This window comes from Alosa alosa, chromosome 11 (genome assembly GCF_017589495.1).
Source record: "Alosa alosa isolate M-15738 ecotype Scorff River chromosome 11, AALO_Geno_1.1, whole genome shotgun sequence".
In the NCBI taxonomy this organism is placed as follows: Eukaryota; Metazoa; Chordata; class Actinopteri; order Clupeiformes; family Clupeidae; genus Alosa; species Alosa alosa.
The window spans coordinates 22,819,059-22,842,928 of record NC_063199.1 but is presented as its reverse complement, the minus strand read 5'-3'; the positions used below and the strand labels follow the sequence as shown (position 1 = coordinate 22,842,928).

The 23,870-nt window shown below is 44.6% G+C and overlaps 2 protein-coding genes across 2 annotated transcripts; one reads left to right on the top strand and one right to left on the bottom strand.

The window, feature by feature from the left end:
- The first annotated feature begins 600 nt into the window (after nt 1-600).
- Nucleotides 601-6,388, top strand: LOC125302806 (trichohyalin-like). The gene is made up of 6 exons (XM_048256126.1): nt 601-706; nt 982-1,139; nt 1,273-2,398; nt 2,545-5,710; nt 5,847-6,130; nt 6,233-6,388. The coding sequence occupies exons 2-6, from the start codon at nt 991-993 to the stop codon at nt 6,233-6,235; spliced, it is 4,728 nt and encodes a 1,575-aa protein (XP_048112083.1). The 5' UTR covers nt 601-706; nt 982-990; the 3' UTR covers nt 6,236-6,388.
- Nucleotides 6,389-6,951: 563 nt separating this feature from the next.
- Nucleotides 6,952-21,827, bottom strand: cracr2b (calcium release activated channel regulator 2B). The gene is given in 19 exon segments (XM_048257498.1): nt 6,952-7,309; nt 8,285-8,361; nt 8,963-9,061; nt 9,482-9,596; nt 10,409-10,490; nt 11,136-11,280; nt 12,335-12,449; nt 13,096-13,178; nt 14,429-14,483; nt 14,666-14,737; nt 15,268-15,361; nt 15,364-15,454; nt 15,555-15,650; nt 16,771-16,861; nt 17,170-17,316; nt 17,895-18,051; nt 18,350-18,461; nt 18,802-19,064; nt 21,297-21,827. Coding segments are annotated over 18 exon segments (1,980 nt in total). The 5' UTR covers nt 19,063-19,064; nt 21,297-21,827; the 3' UTR covers nt 6,952-7,221.
- Between the last annotated feature and the right edge of the window lie 2,043 nt (nt 21,828-23,870).

Here is a 23,870-nt window from a genome sequence, read left to right as displayed (position 1 = left end):
CGGGCCCATTTCAACTCTTGGTCGCTTAGCTTTTCTAATACATCTTATAGTCATTCAGATTGCAGCCAAAATGATTGTTTGTGGTGCTTCGGTGGTGGAAATTAAAAAAAAAAAATACACAACCTGCCTACTGTTTTGTAACATTTTGTAACAGATCATATATTATTATTATTATTATTATTATTATTATTATTATTATTATTATTATTATTATTATTGTTGTTGTTGTTGTTGTTGTTGTCATCACCATTATAAGAAGCTCAGTGAATGAATGAAGAAATAAAAAATAATGTAAATAAATATATAAAGTAAATACTTATAAAGTAAATAAATATATAAATAAGTATCACAAGTTTACCATTATTGATAAGTACTTGTGCACAACAACAACAACAACAACAACAAATGAGCCATGCCATAGACTGCATTATCTTATTACAATGCTGAAAGACTGAATGATTTCAAATGACATGGAGGCTAGAATTTTGAGTGATTCCAAATGACAGTAGGCTAATAAGTGTGATGCAATAATAAGATCAAAGAACACATAATGGTTGCCATAGCAAACAGAACCCAAACATAAACCCTGACATTCACAGGAATCAAACATCATTTTTTTGTTCATCTTCATTAGTAATACACTCCATTTTCAGTTTCAAATTAAGGTTATCAGGCTATCATTATCGGGGGCTCAGACTCCCCACAGGTAAGTCTTACAAACAGGCAGGAAATTACTATGAACAACATTTTAGCTGAAAACTAAATACTAAAGGTACAATTTATGAATCTATATGTACTGTAATCATACAGAACTGGCAATTCTGTGACTGTGATTCTGTCTCTATTGAATTAGCACAACCACTGGTACAATTAGCATACTATATCCACTGTATAATTTCTTACCAATATATGAGAATAGTGCATTAGAGAGAGGTTTTCATGTTCCCAAGCAATTGAACTGATCCTCACGTGCTGTCACAGAGCCAGGAAATGACCGACTGGATACAGTCAACACTGCAGACAGTCCATGACCGACTTCCTGAAGAGCTCCGTCAATCACTGAAGAAGGGAAGACCAGTTAATGAACCCTTTTATCAAATCTGCACAAATGAGGATGCCAGCACTGTTGCTACTTCAAGGTATGAATCCCTGTGACATAACTCTGATCACTGCAATCGTCATTGAAAAATCCATTTCAGCATCATGATTGACATTTTTTAGCACTGTACTTCATGGATTTTAACATCATGAAACGTTTTGCACTACCTACAGGGCTGAGAGCTCAAGTACACCGAAAAGAGGCAAAAGGGGTGGTGTGGGCCGAGCACATGCCTATACTGTGAAGCCAAAGGCCATGAACAACAAGCAGGGCAGGCAAATGGACAGAGAGAGGCAACAACCAAAAGTTCCTTCCAACCTGGAGACATATGATTATGCCCAGGACCTGCCAGACAGAGGAAGGTTCAAGGTGGCCGACCATGTAGACATTCACCTGCAGTACCAATCTGACAGTGACGAAGAGTCCATGAACTGCTGGGGATGCTGGATCAAACTGAGGACTCTGCTGAGACTCAGAGAGGGAAGGAGGCAGCCAGAGGAGGGCTGGTACAGGATGGGCATGAGGGCCCAGGAAGAATGGGAGCTGCAGAGAAAGATGGAGGTGGAGAGGCAAAAAGAGGTGCAGAGAAAGATGGAGGTGGAGAGGCAAAAAGAGGTGCAGAGAAAGATGGAGGTGGAGAGGCAAAAAGAGGTGAAGAGGCGGCAAAAGGCAGCACAGCTGCTGGAGATGAGGAGAAAAAGGGAGAAGGAGATGGAGAAAGAGCTGCAAACACTGAAACAGGTAGTGCTGCAGGAGTGGGCCAAGACAACCAGTCAACAGACCTGGAGACTGACCAAGGAAGAGATTGAGGAGTTGCAGAGGCTCCGAGAACAGGAGGGAACACTTCATCTTAAGATCCAGAGACTGCAAGATAAGGAGGCCAAGGCTGAGGTGTGGACCTCCTCGGACAGTGAGGACATGAGTGAGGATGAGAGAGAGCAGCAGCAGAGACTGAGGGAGAAGGAAAGACAGTCCCGCCTGAAACAACAACAACTGGAGAAAATGACGGGCAGCGAAGCTCTGAGCAAGTCCCAAGAGAGTGTTCGCACTACAAGTCTGCCCAACTGGCTTTTCACTAAGCTGAGGAGAGTTCAGGAACAGCAGGACAGGATACTTTTACAGATCCAGAGACTGGAGGCCAAGGGGGCCGTGCCAGAGACTCGGATCAGCAAAGAGAGTGAGGATGGGAGAGGAGAAATGGAGAGGCTGAGGCAGAGAGAAAGATCATCCCACCTGGAAGATGGAAAGCTACTGGGAGACATGCAGCATCTAGGGAAACCAGTCACAAAGACAGACAAAGTAAGTGCAAAGCCATTTAACAATAGCGATAGAAAATGGCTGTTGAGATGTGGTACAATACTGTATGTTATCATTATATATTTTCTATATTAAAGCCACAGACTATATGATTGTTAAAACATAATATGGATTACTTTATATTTTAGGAACAGATGGGGAGAATCGGCAGCAGTGAGATCAGCAGAGAAAGGATAAGCAACTTCTCACTGGAGGGAAGGAGAGAAGTTATGGCCGAGGCAGACAGAACTGCTCAACTGGAGAAAGTGAGAGAGATGGAGAGGCAGAGAGACACTCTGAGATATGAAGAGAGGATGAGAGAGTTGGAGAGACTCATTGAGATTGAAATGCACCAGGTGAAAATGAGAAATATTGAGAGAATGAGAGAGATAGAGAGGAAAAAAGAGAGAGAGATAGAGGAAGAATGGATCAGGCAGAGAGAGAAGAAGCAAGAGGAAGAAAAGAAGAAAGATAAGGAAAGGGAGTGGGATCAGAGACAGAAGGCACTGGAGACACAAATTAAAGAGCTAAAGAAGATGCATGAGCTAAAGATGCCGCTTAAAGACATGGAGAAACACTATGAGGAAAAAATGGAAACACAGAGAGAGTTTGATGAAGAAACCCAACAGTTTGAGGCAAAAATGTTGGAGAAGGAGCAAATACTCGAGAAACAGAGAGCAATGGCTCAGAGAAGAGAGGAAGAACTCTTGGGACGTATTGAACACTTGGACAAAACTCACATGAAGGCACTGAGACACACTGAAACAAAAATGGAAAAAGAAAGACATAGACCCCTGGATATTGGATCAGAGGAAGAGAGAGACAGACAGGCTGAGGGAACAAATGGAGTTCCTTCCTGTGAGAAAGAAATCCGACGAGAACAGAAGAGCCTGCAAGAGCTGAGGGAACAAATGGAGCAAAACTTTGTGATGGAGAGAGAGATGGACAAAAAGAGACAAGAGGAAAGATGGAGGGAAAATGAGGAGAAAAAACAGAAGGAATGGGAGGAGAAGACCAGAGAGCTGGAGAGAAAGTTAAAGGCCAATCAGGAGATGTTGAAACTGAGAGAAGAAGAGCACAGCAGAAATAAAGTGATGGAAATGGAAAGGCAGAGAGAGACTGAGAGGGATGAAAGAAGAGCAACAGTGGTGGAGACACACAGAACAACAGAACTGGAGAAAGTGATCGACAAAGGTAAAGAATGGATGAGAGAAATCAAGCAAAAGGTGGAGAAAAAGAAAGATACAGAGAGAGATTTGCAAAAGGGAGAAAATAATCCAGAGAAAAGACAAGTGAGGAAGACGGAAATTGAAAATGAAGAAAAAACATCAAATGAGGAGAGGAAACCAACCATTGAAGGGATGGACTGGCTGAGTGACATGAGGCAAAAAGCAGACAAAAACAAAGATGTCACCCAGCAAGAGGAACAGATATTTCTGCAGGATACCTCAACAGGAAGAACAGAAGACTCTGAGGTAAAACCAATGGCAAAAAATGACATTTTAACCCAAGGGATGGACTGGCTGGGAGACATCAGACAAAAACAGGAGAAACTGGTGGATTCAGGAAGTGAAATAACGATCAAGGAAGAAAGAAAACAAAGAAGAACAAGTAGAAGAACACTCACAGAGGTAAAGAGAGAAACTGAGCGACAACACAAGGAACTGGAGGATGACTGGCTTGGAGATGTGGGCCGTCAGAAAGGTGAGGACAAATGGAGTGAGATCAGGAGGAAACATCAACAAAGCAGAGAGCAGAGTAGACAGGAGCTGGAGAAGCAAACTGAACCAAATAAAAGCACTGTGGTGAGAGCAGGAGGACGACGTGCGGCACAAACAGATGCTGAAGAACAAAGACTGACTGAGATGAATAAAGCGGAAATAAAAGAGGTAAAGAACGTTGGAGATGAGGGAATGGACTGGTTCCAAAAAATAAAACAGAAAAAAGTGAAAGGAAGGAGAGAGAATTTGGAAGAAGAACAGCGAGTTATAGGTGAAGAACTATTCATTCAGAAGGAACACATCCATGTCAAGAAAAACAAGAGAGAAAGAGATGGAGAGAGAGAAGTGGAACAACAGCACGTGAAAGGAAAATCAGATGACAGGCTTAGAAATATTGACAAAAATGTTGAAACAGAGAGAGTGATGGATCAAAACAAAAGTGAGGAGAGGAGTGAATGTAGACGAAATCGTCAGAGGAAGTTTGAGGTATCACAAGAACTTGAAAAGCAGCAGTGGCAGGAGGCAGAGATGCAAGTGACTAAAGAACCAGAGCTGGTGAGACAGACAGAGGCAGAACGCAAAGCCACAGAGAGAGAGCTGTGTGAGAAAAAGGCACCGTGCATCAAAGAACACACAGAGACTCAGAGACAGAGCCAGGCAGAAAAGCAGAAAGAGAGGGAAGAGCAGCTTGAAATGGAAAAGCAACAAGAACTGATGCAACAAACAGAGATGGAGAGAGAGAAAGAGATTGCAAGGCAGAAAGAGAAAGACAGAGAGAGGCAAATAGAAAAGCAGCTTGGAATGGAAAAGCAAAAAGAACTTGAAAGACAAAAGGAGATGGAGAGAGAGAAAGAGATTGCAAGGCAGAAAGAGATACACAGACAGAATAATATGGACCTGGACCAACAAAAGATGGCGGTAAAGACCCTATTCCCAGAAAATGGTAAACTTGTGGAGGTCACTAGGCAGAGATCTGAATGCCAAAACCCAATGGATAAAGGAGCAATCCCGTACCCTGCAAAGGTGAGAAGACCACTGTATCTGCCTGTCGTCCAGCCTACTACAATTAATCGAAAGCCAAAGTCCCGCCGTGGGAAGTCAAACAATCTTGAACGGTCACCTAAGGCTCTGCCTGTTACTGAGCCAACACCTACAGAATACCCAAAACCGACCTGTCAGGTAGAAGATGCCAAGCAGGACGAAAATACTTTCATGCTATCAGCATTTGCCACAGTGAGTGAGAGGGTGGAACAAATCTCAGAAACAAGTGAAACTGCAGGTCAGTTGGCACAGGTTGAGGAGGACAATGAAGCTCAAGTTTCCACAGAAGATACGCTATCCCTGGGAAGCTGGGGTCAGTCGAGTCACACATCAGATGTGAGGGATGAGGAGGAGCAGGCTGAAAACGCTTCCCTGAAAGCACTTAACTCAGCTGATGAGATTCCAGGGGAAGCAGAGACTAAACAGAAGGACAAGAGTGTGAGGAGGAGAATGGTGGGGTGGGTTAATAAAAGAGTCAAAACCTACTACCAGACAAAAATGGGTAGGACACATGAGAGAGAAGAGAAGGAGGGAGACGACAACTTCTATGCATGTAAGATATCCAACATGTTTATGCTGTTTCACTTGTGCATCCCTGAAGAATTTGTCTGTAAAGAAATGCAACATCTTCAGAAAGAATCACTGTTGTTTTGTGTAGCTACAGTACTAACCTTTTGTTCTGTGTTCAGGGTATCTAGATGCACCCATTTCCAGAGCAGAGAGGGAGAGGCAAAAGAGAGAGGAACTACGGAGGTCAGAGGAGAAATGGCAGCAGAAGGAAGAGTCCTGGAAAAAGTGGGAGGCTAAACAGGCTGAGAAAAAGCAGAAGGAGAGGGCTGAAAAGCAAGAAAAATTGGAGCGGAAGAAGGCTAAAAAACAAGCATACCGGCAGCAAAAGAAGGACATATACGAAAGTATGCGACAACGACGCGAACAAAAATTGCAACGAGAGGCTTCCAGGTCTCGTAACCAGGTCTGTATTCTGTTATTTTCTCTTTTTTCCAAATGGTCATTTTATAGCTGTGTCAGTTGGTGTTTTTAATACTAAAAAGTTTTTTATTTTTTTTCATTTCAGTGAGCAGTTTAGAAAATCTCGCCTTCAAAAAGGATGGACGGCTTTCTGATGCGACAACAACTATTTTTTCAGCGATTTTATTTTTTCTTTCATTCATATTCATTCATGGTCATTGAATAAAATATATTGCAAGCAATGGGATATTTCTCATCTATAGCTGGTTGAGTGTTGTGTAGTATTGTTTTTTTTTTTTTTAACTCATTCTTCTTTTGAGTTGAAGTAATTCAATTGAATAGAATCAATTAACAGCTTGACATTCATAAGCAAAGAGAGCTTGAAAGACGAGCGGAGGATAAGAGAAAGAGAGTTACTAGCATGAGATACAGCACATAGAAAGAGTAACATGGAAAAACAGGAGCTGGAGTAATCAAAATATGCCAGTAAAGACCCCAATCCAAGAAAATAATAAACCTACAGAGGTTACCTGGAAGAGAACTGAATACCCCAATAAAAGTCGCTCTTTCCATATTGCAGTGAGATATTGAGTAAGACCAAGTCTCCCTTAAAAAAGCATGGCAAGTATATACTAATACTATGACAACAACTACCCATAATAATAATGATATTACAATCATACATACACAAATAAATAAACTAACCAGGGTCTTTGGTTCAAACCCTAGTCAGGGGTCTTGCTATGTGGGACCCTAGGCTCTGGACACTGGCCCCTACACCAGTAATGGTGTCGTCAGTCGTTTGTCGTCAGCTGGTGACCGTCATAAGGTTTCACATGATTCTTTTATTTTGTTGATCACAATACAACACATGTAAAATGTGGAACTGCACAACAAACAGCAAATAACAATTGGTTTACTCTTTGCTACATTTCTTTGGGTTGCTGGAGATTTGGAAAGAAAAAAAATACTGGATTCTGATTCTGAATTGACCTCTTATCTCCTGCAACCTGAAAACTGCTTTCCACTCTGTGCCATGTGTCAACCCATCCCGCGTCCACCGTACGGCTGTCCTCTCCCACAAACATGTCCATGTCATTTACAGCAGCGCCCTCTAGGGGTGGACTGGCTGTCCAGCAGAAGGGCACTGTCACACTGCCTGTCCTGCTGCTGGGCCAGCAACCTGAAGGAGACAGAGAACCGTGTGAGATGATACAGAAACCTACACCACACACACACACACACACACACACACACACACACACACACACACACACACACACACACACACACACACACACACACACACTCACTGGGGACCACACAAAACAAAACAGTTTATTCAGTACGACTTTCTTATTAATAGAATCTTTTTTGATTAAACATATTGTTTTATAATGAATCTTTGACATTTTCCCATCCCCTCATCAGAAAAAAACTCAACAATAAGCACCGTAGCAATTCACACCCTAGCATTTAACTGAGCAGTCATAGGCAGAGCAAGAGAACATTTCACAACTTCCCCACGGGACACAGAAACGGCCACGCTGCTGTATTGGGCCGGTGTGGAGTTCTGCTGTGACTATCTACATGGCTAACTATGCTGCAGAGTTCAAGGCTGGTAAGAGGCTGGGCATCACTGCCAGGCTATGTATGTCTAATAGGATGGGCACCATCGCCAGTCTGTGTAAGGCGACATATTCCTATTTCGCCCAGGGCGCAGGATTGCCTTCCGCCGGCCCTGGTAAGAGGCTGGGCATCACTGCCAGTCTGTGTAAGAGGCTGGACATCAGCACCTGTAATGGGCCTCCAAAGGGAATAGCAATCTGAAATATCAGCCTATAAATCAGTAGAGCTGCATCTGAGAGGCTTAGACTACACAATTTTATTTGGATAGTTTTGGGATTTGGTATTTAGGTCTCACCTGGCCAGTCATGTCATGGACATCATGAGGTTGCATTGGGGTGGTCAGTGGTGTGTGTGTGTGTGTGTGTGTGTGTGTGTGTGTGTGTGTGTGTGTGTGTGTGTGAGTGTGAGTGTGGAGTGTGTGTGTGTGTGTGTGTGTGTGTGTGTGTGTGTGTGTGTGTGTTGTGTGTGTGTGTGTGTGTGTGTGTGAGAGGTGGTGATGTGTGTGTGAGGTAGTGTCTGAACGCTTCACCTGGCCAGCCGTGTCATGGATTCCACCACGTTGTGTCCACTTTTGGCACTGCACTCGAAGAACTCAGCCTGGTACCGCTGCGCGCACACACACACACACACACACACATACATACACACACACACACACACACACACACACACACACACACACACACACACACACACACACACACACACAGGCAAAGATGAACAGATCTTTAGATAGTTATGTAAAAATGGACCCTGTAACAAAAGGTTTCCAGCATTCTCCTGCTGTGAGGAGAACACAGCTTTGTTCGTTTCAGTTTGGAGAAATCATTTATGCTGAAAAAAGCAATGTGCAATGCTCTGTGAGTATCTAGCTAGTATAGCTTTGTGTGTTACTGCATATGATTCTAAGATTTTAAGTGTTTTTATTGTGTGTGTGTGTGTGTGTGTGTGTGTGTGTGTTTAGTGTTTTTGTGTGTGTGTGTGTCCGTGTGTCTGTGTGTGTGTGTGTGTACAGTGTTTTTATGTGTGTGTGTGTCCGTGTGTGAGTGTGTGTGTGTGTTTAGTGTTTTTGTGTGTGTGTGTGTGTCCGTGTGTCCGTGTGTGTGTGTGTACAGTGTTTTTATGTGTGTGTGTGTGTGTGTGTGTCTCTTGTCTCTTGTGTGTGTGTGTGTGTGTGTGTGTGTGTGTGTGTGTGTGTGTGTTTCACCTCTGCTACTTTCTGGCCCTCTGTCTGAGGCACCTCTCTCTCTGCCATGTCTGATTTATTCCCAAGCAACATCAACACAGCACCCTCTGCCACCCTTTCCTGCCAAACCAAAAATAAGCAAATGCACAACACATATACACTCAAAACATATACACTCAAAACATATACACTCAAAACATATATTTCTGAGTGAGAAAGGCAATAAGTTGTCTTTTTCCATGCATGTTAAGTGACCCCAGGCTCTTTCAGATAGCCTGGTGTGAGCATGACAGCACACACACACACACACACACACACACACACACACACACACACACACACACACACATTTCAGCAGCTCTGTGTGAACACGCTGATCTTTCAGACGTGCGACTGACCCCCCCACACACACACACACAGACACACACACACGTTTCAGCAGCTCTGTGTGAACATGCTGATCGCTGACATGCGACTGACCCCCACACACACACATGTTTCAGCAGCTCAGTGTGAACACGTTTCAGACGTGCGACTGACCTGCACCTGGTCCAGCCATCCCGTGAGGGAGCGCAAGGACGGGGCACTTGTGATGTCATAGACGGCCAGGATTCCGTCCGCCTTGCGGTAGTACTGCTGAGTGATGCTGTGGAACCTGAGGAGGAGAAGACAGACGTCACAGGGACAGACACACACACACACACACACACACACACACACACACACACACGCTGAGAGGTGACACACAGACGCCACAGCTAGTTCAGTGATTTAGCCTAGTACAGTTATGCAGTGGAACCTGGGGCTACAGATCAACACCAGACACACAATTTTGAAAAACATTCCATTTGAATGGTAAACCTTTATCCAACGCACCTACAACCATTTGTGTTCATAGCGACCTCATTAGTGTCTACACGTCCTTCTTTACCGTAACGTGCTGATTCACTAGGTGCATACCCCAACCGGGTCCATGTAGACACTAATTACATTCAGAATAGCGGCAGGTTCAAACAAACTTGGCTTCACAGGAAACAAACAAGCTCCCGAGAGCCTTTCGTGCAACTAGTCAATTGAGCTTGTTCAGTAGCAATCAATCGATCCTCTCAGAGCTCCTTCTCCACCCACCCTGCCAATCAATCGATCCTCTCATCCAGCACATGAGTCTAGATGGGTTTTGATAGCTCTTAATTCACATTGTGCTGCTGATACTAATAATGAACGCCGTGCTGCACAGATTGAAGGAACTCATACTGTATCTAACACTCCTGGGGCTGTTCTCAACAAACTAAGATGAATATCACCTTTTAACTAGGCCAGTTACAAGTCTTCTATTAAGTTTTCATCTCTGTTGTTGTTTATGGAGGTTACTAGAGTCACTGTGAATGGACTGCAGTAGATGTAAGAGTTTTTATCTGTATTGTTGTTTGTTTGTTGTTATTAGCGGTTGAGTGGTTGATCTCTGACCTCTCCTGCCCTGCAGTGTCCCATAACTGAAGGGCGATGGAGGACGATTCCAGCTGTACGCTCCTCACCTGGAAATCTATACCTGTCAACAATCAAACCCAACTATTACAACCGGCAATAATACATCAGTAGTAGATGTGGAGTAAATCATGAATAGTACTTTTCAAATGATATGAGTGGACACAGACAAGCTCTCTCTCACACACACACAACACACACACACACACACACACATAGACCTGGTTACAATTCTACCCATTAACATTATTGAAGAGGATTCACAACAAGCAAAAAATTGATGCATGCCTATTTGTGCTAGAACAACTTAAAGGAGAAATTCTGGTGATTTTTCACATAGATCTCTGTTTCCCGAGGTCACCGAATACTGTCAATACGAAAAGAGACAAAACAAATCGGTTCTACCCAGCTTGAGTCGCTGCATGTTCATGACCCCCATGTTCATGCCCCCAGACTATAACACTGTAGGGTACACTGTGGCTCCCTGGCTGCTGTACTGTAGCTGTTAGCTGTTAGCAACTAAGTAGCACCGATTTTTTCTGCTTCTTTTTGTACTGACACTATTCGGTCACCTTGAGAAACACAGATCTATGTGAAAAATCGCCGGAATTCTCCTTCGAGGTTGAAGCTCAAACTGGCAGTATGCAGCATGTCATGTGTAGGCTTATGTGCTGGTGTGAGCTCAGAGCTCTGATTGGCTGGGACTGACCCACGGTGGAGCTGAGGTTATTGGGGAAGTTGCCCTGGCAACAGTGATGGATGAATGAGCTCTTGCCCACGGCCGAGTTCCCCAGGAACACCACCTTGAACACCCGCTGTGGGCTCGCCACACGAGGGCCTGTGGGAGAAAGGGACTGGGGGAACAGGGTGGAGAGAGAGAGAGAGTTCAGGTGTGAAACGCACCTTCTGCGTGGCTGTCTCTTTAAGGGAGAAGTTCAGGTGTGAAACCTGACCTTCTGTGGGGCTGTCTCTTTAAGGAGAACTTCAGGTGTGAAACGACCTTCTGTGGGGGCTGTCTCTTTAAGGGAGAAGTTCAGGTGTGAAACGCACCTTCAGCGTGGCTGTCTTTTTACGAGAGAACTTCAGGTGTGAAATGCCCCTTCTGCGTGATTTGTCTCTTTAAGAGAGAAGTTCAGGTGTGAAACGCACCTTCTGCGTGGCTGTCTCTTTAAGGGAGAAGTTCAGGTGTGAAACGCACCTTCTGCGTGGCTGTCTCTTTAAGGGAGAAGTTCAGGTGTGAAACGCACCTTCTGCGTGGCTGTCTCTTTAAGGGAGAAGTTCAGGTGTGAAACGCACCTTCTGCGTGGCTGTCTCTTTAAGGGAGAAGTTCAGGTGTGAAACGCAAATTCACTGAGTCATTTACATTCTCTTCCTTTCTTTTTGTTGCTGCCTTATTACAGGTGCAGACACACACACACATACACACACAGAGCATCTTTTATACTGTCAGATATCACACACACACACACACACACACACACACACACACACACAGAGCATCTTTTATACTGTCAGATATCACACACACACACACACACACACACACACACACACACACACAGAGCATCTTTTATACTGTCAGATATCACACACACACACACACACACACACACACACACACACAGAGCATCTTTTATACTGTCAGATATCACACACACACACACACACACAGAGCATCTTTTATACTGTCAGATATCACACACACACACAGAGCATCTTTTATACTGTCAGATATCACACACACACACACACACAGAGCATCTTTTATACTGTCAGATATCACACACACACACACACACACAGCATATTTTATACTGTCAGATATCACACACACACACAGCATCCCATACATTGTTTTTGTGATATTTTCATCCATCCCTTCTGAAAATGTATACAGGGTTTATCTACCTCTCCACTGTCTGAACATCCATCAGCAATCGCTGCCCTCTCATTGGCTGTTGCCTTGGTATCCCTCGCCTCTGCTAGCCGGTCCACAAAGCTGTCGCTGGCAGAGGTCACTTGCCTTAAATGATTGACATGGCCATATTTCAGTCCTTACCCATCGTTTGGGTTGTGTGATAGAAACTCTTTTTTAATACAGGTGCATTTAAAAAAGTGAATATCGCTGAAAAGTCCATTGCCCTGCCCAGACTGAGAGATTAAAGGTTCAGGAAGCCATTGCTGGTGTTTTGACTTAATTAGCTGATTAGAGCTCTTCTTAGGTTGACATTTCTGTATTAGAAGTTCTTTATTGTAATATTTTAATACTGGATTTTTGATTTCATGAGCTGTAGTGTAAACTGTAATCAAGATTAGAATGACAAAAGACTTGAAATATACTGCTAAAAAAAATTAAGGTTATTCTTCATTCATACACTGGATCGGTACTCTGACACTGTTTTATTTTTTTTTCCCAAGAACTGTCAGACATTCTGTGAATGTAGTTTGAGAATGGAGAAAAGGGTGGAAACAATTGTGGAAAACTGTAAGTGTTCCCTTAATTTGTTTGAGCAGTGTATTTCACTTTGTGTGTAATGAATCTCTAAATTATATGAAAGTTTCACTTTTTGAAATAAATAAACTTTTCTATGATATTCACCTTGTGTGCACCTGTACTGTGTGGTCGGTAGGTTTGAGAGGGGTGTTGGAAAGGGTGGACAAACACACACCTAGTGGCTGTCTCTCTCAGCTGCATGTAGTCACCAATAACTGACCCTTTCTTCTCCAGCGGACGCTTCTCCATGCCACACATCTGAGCAGGGTGAGCCATGGGAGAACCAGAGAGAGAGAGAGAGAGGAAGAAAAATAGAGAAAGAAGAAGAACCAAAGAGAAAGAAGGAAAAAGAGAGAGGGAGGAAGAACCAGAGAGAAAGAAGAAGAGAGAGGGAGGAAGTCAGTGAATAAGAAGAAGAGAGGGAAAGGAAGAGAGAGGACGTGGTGTGAGTGTCATATTATTTCATTTAGACATGACCTCTAGATGTTCAGAATATGCTCAAGTGTGTGTGTGTGCGTGTATGTGTGCGTGTGTGTGGGGCTTTAACAGTGCTGTGGAAAAAACAGACAAAAACACCTTCAACAAAGGATTTATTTTTTGTTTTTACGTTTTTTTGTAGAAAGAGTGTATTTGTTCATGACTAATGGTTTTAACAAGCACACAACCAGTGCTCTTAACCAACCACTGTTTAAGAAAGCAATGTTTAAATACGATCTACACATTTCTGTTAAAGTTCAACACTTATGAACATAGAGTTGGCAGATCCACAGTTTTGTCTGTCGGTGTCTAAAAAATCCCTCTTTGAAAAACCCACAGAAAAGTAAGCTTGCCCCACTCATTTGAATTTAGTAGGGAGCAGCTGTAACAGTCTATTTAAAACACAGTGGACCACTGCAAGTCTATACGGTTCTTTACTGACTACTCAACAGACTAGACTGAACATTCACAATGGAGACAATTCATTTGTACAGAAGTGAACTGGCTCAGAACAAAATGTTAACCGCAGACTCTGTGTCACATCCGGGTAACAGTGTACACAAGCAAAAGGCATGACAGGAATTTTTGATCTTTGTCATTTCTTTCAATTATTTTTTGTTTGTTGAATAACATAAATAAAGCATGACATTGAGGTATACTGTACAGTCATAAATTCAGATAATTATTAACATTACAATCCAAAAATATGACACTGATGTGTGGCCTATCACACATACATTGCTGAACTTCGCTGTCGGCTGAAATGAAAATGAACGAATGAATGAATGAATGAATGAAAATGAAAAATAATGAACAACAGTGGCCCCAAAATAAACGGCTAAGAGGGTAGACACTGGTCCAAACGGGCTCACAGTAACATGCTACATCCGAGCTGTGATGATATCGGGCCGGTTCCACCCAGACGAGGGTCAGAAGGGTTGAACTGACCACGGTGGCCAGGGGCACGTGACCTGCGCACAGGTGTATTGTGGGAAGGGGAAGGGAGAGGGGAAGGATTGATCATAACTAACCCTCTTCTGAGACTGATGTGCGTCCTTCTCATCACGCAGTCTCTTATTCATGTCCCTAAGAGAGAGAGAGAGAGAGAGAGAGAGAGAGAGAGAGAGAGAGAGAGAGAGAGAGAGAGAGAGAGAGAGAGAGAGAGAGAGATGGATAGTTTTTGGATTTATTGGATATGGGATCAATAGACAGTCAAGATGTAGCTTGTGCCCCGTCTCCATGGCGACACAGATCCAGGTGAGGCGTACCTGAGCATGTCCAGCTGCCTCGTCAGACTCTCCCGCTCCCTCTGCATGTTCCTGGACACCTTCAGCACCACTCTGACGGACAAGGAGGCACGTGGGGTCAGACAGGGAGACAGAAGAGGAGGAGAAAAAGAAGAGAAAGTGAGAGAAGAGAAAGATAGATAGAGAGAGATGGAGAAACAGATATTTCACACTGAAACATTCCGTAACACGTTACTGGGAATGGGAAACTGGGATCAATATCAGTATGTAACACTGGTGGTGTTGCTGAACAATTATTGAACATAACCAAGTCCAATCCCTAACCTTAACCATCATTGTAGTTAACAGTGTCTATCTATTTAATCTATTTATTTATCTATCCATCTTCTCTATCAATGCTAGTCTGCACTTCCTCCCAACTAGCTGGTGTGACCTCTAACCTCGGAGTCCTCACCTCTCGCATCCCTGCGTTTGCTGGTTGACGCTGGTCTGAAGCAGTTCTATCTGGCGTAGTGCTGTCGGCAGCTCGTCCCTGGTGGCGTAAACTTTAACCTCTAACCTCTGATCCCTCACCTCTCGCATCCTGGTGTAACTTTTAACCTTTAACCTCTGTAACCCCTCACCTTTCACGTCCCTGTGTGTGCTGGTTGACGCTGGTCTGCAGCAGTTCTAGCTGGTGTAGTGCTGTCTGCAGCTCGTCCCGGTTGGTGTCCAGGTGTCCTGCAGCTGCTTGTTGAGGTTGTGGAGACGCTGGTTCTGCTCACGGGTGGTCGCCTGCTCCGCACGCATACTGGCTATCCTACTCTCCAACTGAGACAGAGAGAGAGAGGGGAGGAAGTGAAATATATATATATATATATATATATATATATATATATATATATGTGCGTGTGTGTGTGTGTGTGTGTACCTCTCTCTGTTTGGTGAGGGCGAATTCCAGCTCCTGTTCACGCATCGCCAGCTCCTCCAGCAGCTGCTCACTTCTGTTCACAGGCTTCATACTGTCCTTCATCACCAAAACAACATCATCATCCTCATCACCATAATCATAATCATTGTTATCACCACCACTACCACTACCATCATCATCCTCCTACTGTCTTTCATCACCAAAACTATCATCATCGTCATTATCATTATCATTATCATTATCATCACCATCACCATAACCATAACCATAACCATAATCATAATCAACACCATCACCACTGCCATCTTCATCCTCATTCTGTCTTTTATCACCAAAATAGTCATCATCATCATCGTCGTCGTCATCACCAGTACTGCGACGATCATAAGCATCATAATAACCACCACCACCACCACCACTGTACCTGTAGTGTGTGTGGGGCTGTACCTGTAGTGTGGGGCTGTAGAGTGTGGGCTGTAGAGTGTGGGGCTGTAGAGTGTGGGGCTGTAGTGTGTGGGGCTGTACCTGTAGTGTGTGGGGTGCTGTACCTGTAGTGTGTGGGGCTGTAGAGTGTGGGGTTGTACCTGTAGTGTGTGGGGCTGTAGTGTGTGGGGCTGTAGAGTGTGTACCTGTAGTGTGTGGGGTTGTAGAGTGTGTACCTGTAGAGTGTGTACCTGTAGTGTGTGGGGCTGTAGTGTGTTTGGGCTGTACCTGTAGTGTGTGGGGCTGTAGAGTGTGGGGATGTACCTGTCGTGTGTGGTGCTGTAAAGTGTGTACCTGTAGTGTGTGGAGCTGTACCTGTCGTGTGTGGGGCTGTAGAGTGTGTGGCTGTACCTGTATTGTGTGTGGCTGTACCTGTTGTGTGTGGGGCTGTAGTGTGTGTGGCTGTACCTGTAGTGTGTGGGGCTGTAGAGTGTGGGGCTGTACCTGTAGTGTGTGGGGCTGTACCTGTAGTGTGTGGGGCTGTACCTGTAGTGTGTGGGGCTGTACCTGTAGTGTGTGGGGCTGTAGAGTGTGTACCTGTAGCGTGTGGGGCTGTAGTGTGTGTGGCTGTACCTGTAGTGTGTGGGGCTGTACCTGTAGTGTGTGGGGCTGTAGTGTGTGTGGCTGTACCTGTCGTGTGTGGGGCTGTACCTGTGTGGGGCTGTACCTGTAGTGTGTGGGGCTGTAGAGTGTGTACCTGTAGTGTGTGGGGCTGTAGAGTGTGGGGCTGTACCTGAGCTATTCGTTTCTCTCTCTCCTCTCTAATCTGGCTCTCCATGTCCTCATAGATAGACCGCACCTCACGGTCATGCTCGTGTTCCCTCCTAACACACACACACACACCAAAGTATACAGTAAAGAAGTATACACATATACATGTATGTGAACAAACACACACAAACATACACAAACATGCATATTCATTAAGACTCACTTGTGAACACCAAAATCCTTTCCTTAAGATCAGAGAAAATTTCTACATTTCAAATCCTCTATATAAGGTTCCTCTATCTGATTATGTCTACTCCAAATCAATGGCAGTTTGTAGCCATTACACACATTGTACTTCAGCTCATCCTGCAGTATTCTAACAACTGTGATGTGTGAGTCCTGTTGAGAGAGAGGGTCTGACCTGCGCAGTGCCTGCTCCAAAGTGTCCCGCTCCCGGACGGAGTCCTGTAGGTGGGCTAGAGCCTGAGACAGCACCTCCTCCAGCAACTTCAGCAGCTCAGGCCTCTCCCTCTGCAGCCCTGACCACAGGGAGCACAGCTCCCAATGACTAACACACACACACACACACACACACACACACACACAAAGTGTAAGGGCATGTATGTCCATGTATATGACCATGACAGATCCCAGCTCAGCCAGGGTCACACACACACCACAAAGACACACACACACACACGCGCGTGTGCGTGCGTACGTACGTGATATGTCCTGCTCACTCTGTGAAGACTGTCTGCCCCCAGCTCAGCTAGGGTCACACATGGTCACACATATATACTCTTTTGATCCCGTGAGGGAAATTTGGTCTCTTATCCCAATCCGTGAATTAGTGAAACACACTCAGCACACAGTGAACACACAGTGAGGTGAAGCACACACTAATCCCGGCACAGTGAGCTGCCTGCAACAACAGCGGCGCTCGGGGAGCAGTGAGTGCCCTTGCTCAAGGGCACTTCAGCTGTGCCTACTGGTCAGGGTTCGAACCGGCGACCGGCAACCCTCCGGTTACAAGTCCGAAGCGCTAACCAGTAGGCCACAGCTGCCCCAATATACACACACGCACACACACACACACACACACACACACACACACACACACACACACACGTGAGATGTCCTGCTCACTCTGCGAAGACTGTGTCTGCCCCCAGCTCAGCCAGGGTCTGTGTGAACCTCAACTCCCTAGGGTCCACCTTCCGCTCGGACGCTGCAGCTGACGGCTCTGTGTGGGCCATCTCTGGCTCCAGCTCCGGCTCCGTCTCCTGCTCTCCCACAAGCTCCCCTGTGTGTGTGTGTGTGTGTGTGTGTGTGTGTGTTTAGGTGAGGGAGGGAATAGGGGGGGGGGGGGAAAGAGAAAGATAGCAGGAGTAATCCTTGAAAATCTTGTAGAATTGCTATTTGGCAAGGCTGCAATCTGTTGCATTGGAAGAGCTGTTTATCTATATGCAAGTCTGACCTGGCAGCTCTATAAACCAGCCTGACCTCTGTGTGTGTGTGTGTGTGTGTGTGTGTGTGTGTGTGTGTAAAGTAACTGTATGAATATTAACTCCTATGACTGTAGGTGGCTGCCCTGTGCAGACCTAGTCCAGTGTGGAACTCCACGGGTGTGAGGAATCCGTTGCTGTCCTTGTCCAGACTCTCAAACACTGACTCGAGCTGGTCAGGAGACAACGGCAGCTCTCCCTGCAACCGCTGTGGGAGAGGGAGGGAGAGAGAGGGAGGGAGAAAGAGAGGGCGGAAGAGAGGGAGAGAAAGAGATAGAGAGTGCAAGCGAAAGGGGAGAGAGAGGGGGAGAGAGAATAGAAAAGAGAGGGAACTTTGAAAATACCACGCCATGCTAATGAAGCTCATTTGAATTTTACTGTGTGAGAGAGAGAGAGAGATGAAAGTAGAATAAAAAAAGACCTGGCATGTCTGGGCATGTTGTGTTTGACAGAGGCTGCACATCAAACAGTCACCCCCACACAAGAATGCATGGGGTAAAGGGTAGAGTTCAGAGAGAGTAGCGTTGGCAGCACTAGGCCTCTCTCACCTGCATGTCCCGCTTGGTGATGAAGCCCTTGCCCTCTTTGTCACACAGTTCAAACAGCTCGGTGGCCTTGTCCATGCTGTGCTGCTGCTGAGGGGCCTCCCACCCACCAGGGGACGCTAAGCCTCCTCGCCTCCGTAGGCTGCTGCTGCTGCTGCTGCTTCTCTTTTGGCCCCTCAGGCAGGGGCTAAGGATGGGGCTGGGGCTGGTCACTCCACTGCCCTCCCCCTCCAGGACCACACCGTCCCCCACCCAGGCTGACATCACTGGATGAGAGAGAGAGAGAGAGAGAGAGAGAGAGAGAGAGAGAGAGAGAGAGAGAGAGATGAAATGAAGGAAAGCAAGATATAGGCTGGGAAACATGTTTTGCATGTTCACCTTTCAGCTGTGTTTCAAACTATTCTTCTGTCACGTGTGCACTCCCAACTTAAGTGGGAGTTCCCTTCATGTTTGTTGACACAACTGAAAATCTCAATGAGCTAGACCTCATTTGCAGCTCAGGCTGTTTGGCTCTGTGGTCATTTTCTTGAGAAACAGCAATGTTTCTCCTGACATGACAACGGACAACAACAGCAGGGGGAGTGACCTGGCAACCAGAATAACACAATTTAGGTAACACGATTCCAATTCCCTTCACCACAATCGCCCTCACTGTGAAAAATACAAAGAAAAATGGCAATTACAGTGAGACGTACAGCAACATCACTTGCATCTCCAATCTCCAGCACATCACCCATTACTGTTAAGTTATTAGTACTTAGGGTTGCAAAGGGGCGGAAAATTTCCGGTAAATTTCCGGAAACTTTCCATGGGAAGTTAAGCTGGGGAATTTTGGAAATTTTCCAAATTGGAAACTTTAATGGAATTAAAGGAAATTATGGGAATTAATGGGAATTTACAGGAATTAACTTTGAATTCCTACTTTTTCATATACAAACATTAACATTTTGTTTCATAATAACCAATATGATTTGTTTGTTCATATTTTCGCTTAGCTTAGCATACAAGCTAGCTACCATGCTAGCGGGAATCCCATTCTCTGCCTATGGTTTATTAGCGTGCTAAGCTAGCAACACTAAAACCACTGAACTGCCCAAGATACACCACGCCACTCAAAAATCCGATTGGTTGGAGCATTAACTATCTTGACTATCAGTTTGTTCAGTTAGAATCCCAGAAAATGGTAAAACAAAAAAAAAAAAAAAAACATACCACCCCAACCAAGTTGTCAAGCTTAATCAGACAGATTAATCGTCCCATTACAGTTTAATTACAGTTTAATTACAGTGCAAAATGACGTTCACCAATTTGAATGAGGACAAAAGTGACGACAATCCCATAACTGGGCAACTCTGTTCGCAAACTTATCCCAGTTTCACACCAGTTATTCCCACGAGATGACGTTTTCACTGGGAATTTATTTTCCCCATGCACATGAATGCACCATAGGTTTCCTTTACGTCTAGTAGCCTATGCTGATTGCTGTGTGCATGGGATTGACGTACTGTATGTGCAGGGAAATTTGACTGAAATTGCATTAAATCAGGTTGTTTTAACTAGTGTTATGCTGCAAGATGGGGTTTTGTCCACTACATTTAAGTTCCCTGTTATAGACTAACTTGCCATATTAAAAATTCAGAGTTTATTCCCATTAATTCCCGTTTATTCCCGTATATTCCCGTTAATTCCCATGGAAAGTTTCCAACTTAAAAAATTCCCGGAATTTTGCAACCCTAGTTGTACTGTACTGTTACGAGTTATTGGCCATCAAAAATGCTAACATCAGCTGTGTTCACAAAATTACTTCCTCAGAGGAGAGATTAAAAATAAACTGAGCTCTTACTCCCGCAGGCAGCCAAACAAGCCATGGGGATGACTTCTTAAGCATCACAGTTTTTTCTAGTGTGTAATTATCATAATTTAATAATCCCCTAATTCAGTTGTTGTTTCATGAGCGTGTGTACCTTTCCCACAGCAGTACATTTTAGTTAAGTTCTGATGAAATGTGTGTGTGTGTGTGTGTGTGTGTGTGTGTGTGTGTGTGTGACAGCTTGTCGTTAATCATCTTTGTTTGCTTAGGTTATGGTTAGCAGGACATAGTCTGCATGGACCATCACCCTTCATTCAGCTGACAGCCTTGGTTTGGCTAATAAGTAATACACATGAGTTGCAGCTTGTGGAGATTTTCCATTGTGTCAACAGTGTTCATTTTCTTCAGAAACAATAATGTTTCTCCTGCAAAGACAATTGAGCACCTAGACAGGAAGAGCTGCCTGGCAACCAGAAATAGAGCTGAGGTAAACAGCACTGCTCCAATAACCTTCAAACATGTCGTCCTTCACCAGCTAACACTGCAGAGCTATTCACCTGAGTGGGGAATAGCCATTTAGGCATCTCGGTTTGGCCTACAGTGAGGGTATTTACGTTTCCTAAAGGTTTTCCCATGGTAAAATGATAAGGAGACTAGGCCTATCAATTTGAATTCTCTCCATAGTTACCGCAGTGGTTGCCTCTCGGAAATGTAGTCCGGCATGTTACCAACAGCAATGTTTCTGAACTGCTGTAAGTGAGATCACTCGGTGTAATAATGTCTTAAAACAAACCAAACAAACGGCTCGGTCCTGTGAGATCTTGTGTCTCAGAGATGGTTTTAAAGGCTGTTTACCAAGTTTCACCCACGTAGGGATGCTTTCAGTAGTGCTGTTTGCTTTGCGTGTGCACTTTGTGTGTGTGTGTGTGTGTCAGGTGGCAGGCTGGCTGGCGTTCCACCCTTATCAAACAAACTTTAACCACGCGCAGTATAACCTCACCAAACTCCCCTCAGGTGACTAGACCACAACAGAATCATTTCAAACTCATTAACACACGCCAGTATCGCTGAGGTGAGAAGGAACACGCGCTAAAGAGACGCTCTTCAGGAGTCACAGGCACTTGTCGTCAATCCAACTCAAGCCTATCTAGTAACAAGTGCAGGCTTGAACGTTTTATGTAGGAGTTCTAGATAATATAATAATGTACAGTTTGTAATGTCCTGCCCCTAACATGCGCGCGCACACACACACACACACACACACACACACACACACACACAAACCTCCTCCACCTTCCTTTGTTCCTCTTCTTTCTCCCCCTCCTCTCTCCTTTCCAGGATGTGAGGACAAAGGGAACAGGATGACACAGTCATGGAATTCCATCTAGGCGCCGATGGAGGGCTGTGAGCCGGGACACTGAGTCTTATGCAAATAAAACATTTGCCATAGTTTGCATTGACATAACCACAGCGATCACGGCACTCAATACACCCACAGACCGGCAGACAGGTGTGCGCCGGAGAGGAACGCTGGCAGCAGCTGGCCAATCCTGAACAGTCACTGTTCAAGCCACCAAGACCTTAAGTATAAAGTATATATACTCTTTTGATCCCGTCATTTGCATTGTGCATTTATCCCAATCCGTGAATTAGTGAAACACACTCAGCACACACACACAAGGAAATGAAAAAAATGAAAAGGAAAAGAAAAAAATGCAGCAAACTATTCCAAGACTTCAGATAAGTAAAGTTTTGGTTTCTAGTCTTGCTGAGTGGAAACACAGTGATAGCCTACGAGAAGAACCACAACAGGCTACTCTTGCAGTTTTTAAAGGCAAGGCACATACTGGATAAGACTACATGATTTAAACAACAATATATGTATTGAGCCTCAAACAGGGCGCAATCACAATCAAATTATTACCTATTCTGTAGACAAACTCCAACTCTAAAATAATTATTAAGTTGAAAAATACTCATCGCACAAGGGCAGAGAGAAGACAACTAGGTGGATGCCATGGCACCGGCTCATAAAGGCTACTGTAACTTCCCACTGTGGGCTATTGCGCACACATGGGGTCATATACAACTGCCACCAAGACCTTAAGTATAAAGTATACATACTCTTTTGATCCTGTCATTTGCATTGTGCATTTATCCCAATCCGTGAATTAGTGAAACACACTCAGCACACAGTGAGGTGAAGCACACACTAATCCCGACACAGTGAGCTGCCTGCTACACCGGCACTTGGGGAGCAGTGAGGGGTTAGGTGCCTTGCTCAAGGGCACTTCCGCCGTTCTTGCTGGTTACGGGAGGGATACTCACGGGGTTCGAACCGGCAACTCTCCGGTTACAAGTCCGAAGTGCTAACCAGTAGGCCACGGCTGCCTCACCTAGCACACATCACACACACAGTTCAATCCACTGTCCGAACCACCAAGACCCAGTGCACTTTAGGGCTAGCCTACATTCAAGCAAACACCATTCCTTTCACATCTTGCATGCCCGCTTTGCAATGTTTCGTTGCTGAAATGTTTGTAAATTATTTACAGTGGAAATCATAAATTCATTAGTGGTCATGGAAATGTATTCAAATTTAGCATATTGATGTTTTATTCACGTCATAAATCATAACACACTGTTCTCCGCTACATAAAAGTATATAAACTGCTTTTAGTTACAAATATCAGTATTGGTATCGGTATCGGCAATACTGGCCCTATATTTAAACCAAATCTAAACCAAATTTTACAGTATCGCACACCACTAGTGCACTTACCAGTGTAGCTTTGAATCAGCATACTTCATTCCAGACACACACACACACACTTAGCACTTAGCACTATTGACCGTCACTGAGACCCATCACTGACCCATCTTCTTAACGCTGTAAGTGACCTCATGAGAGATAAGGCCTTGTTGACAGGCTGTGAATGCAGACTGAGGAGTCTACACTGATATGAACAGATATGGGAGAGATTACATCTGGGGCATTCCTCAAGCTTACTACGCATTAGGTGACCTGCAATGTACAGCAGTACAGTCATCTTACATACAACACAATTCTTCTAGAGTGACTTACATATTATAGCAGCAGTTGATTATAATCCTAAGGATTTGGGCAGTAGCCTACACATGTTAATGTATGGACACATTTATTTGAGAAAGCAAGTGAAATAAGCAAGTGAAAATAAACACTGTCAACCACGAGAAAGATTGTCTGTTTTCTCTCCTCTGCGTGCAGTAGTTGACTGACAGC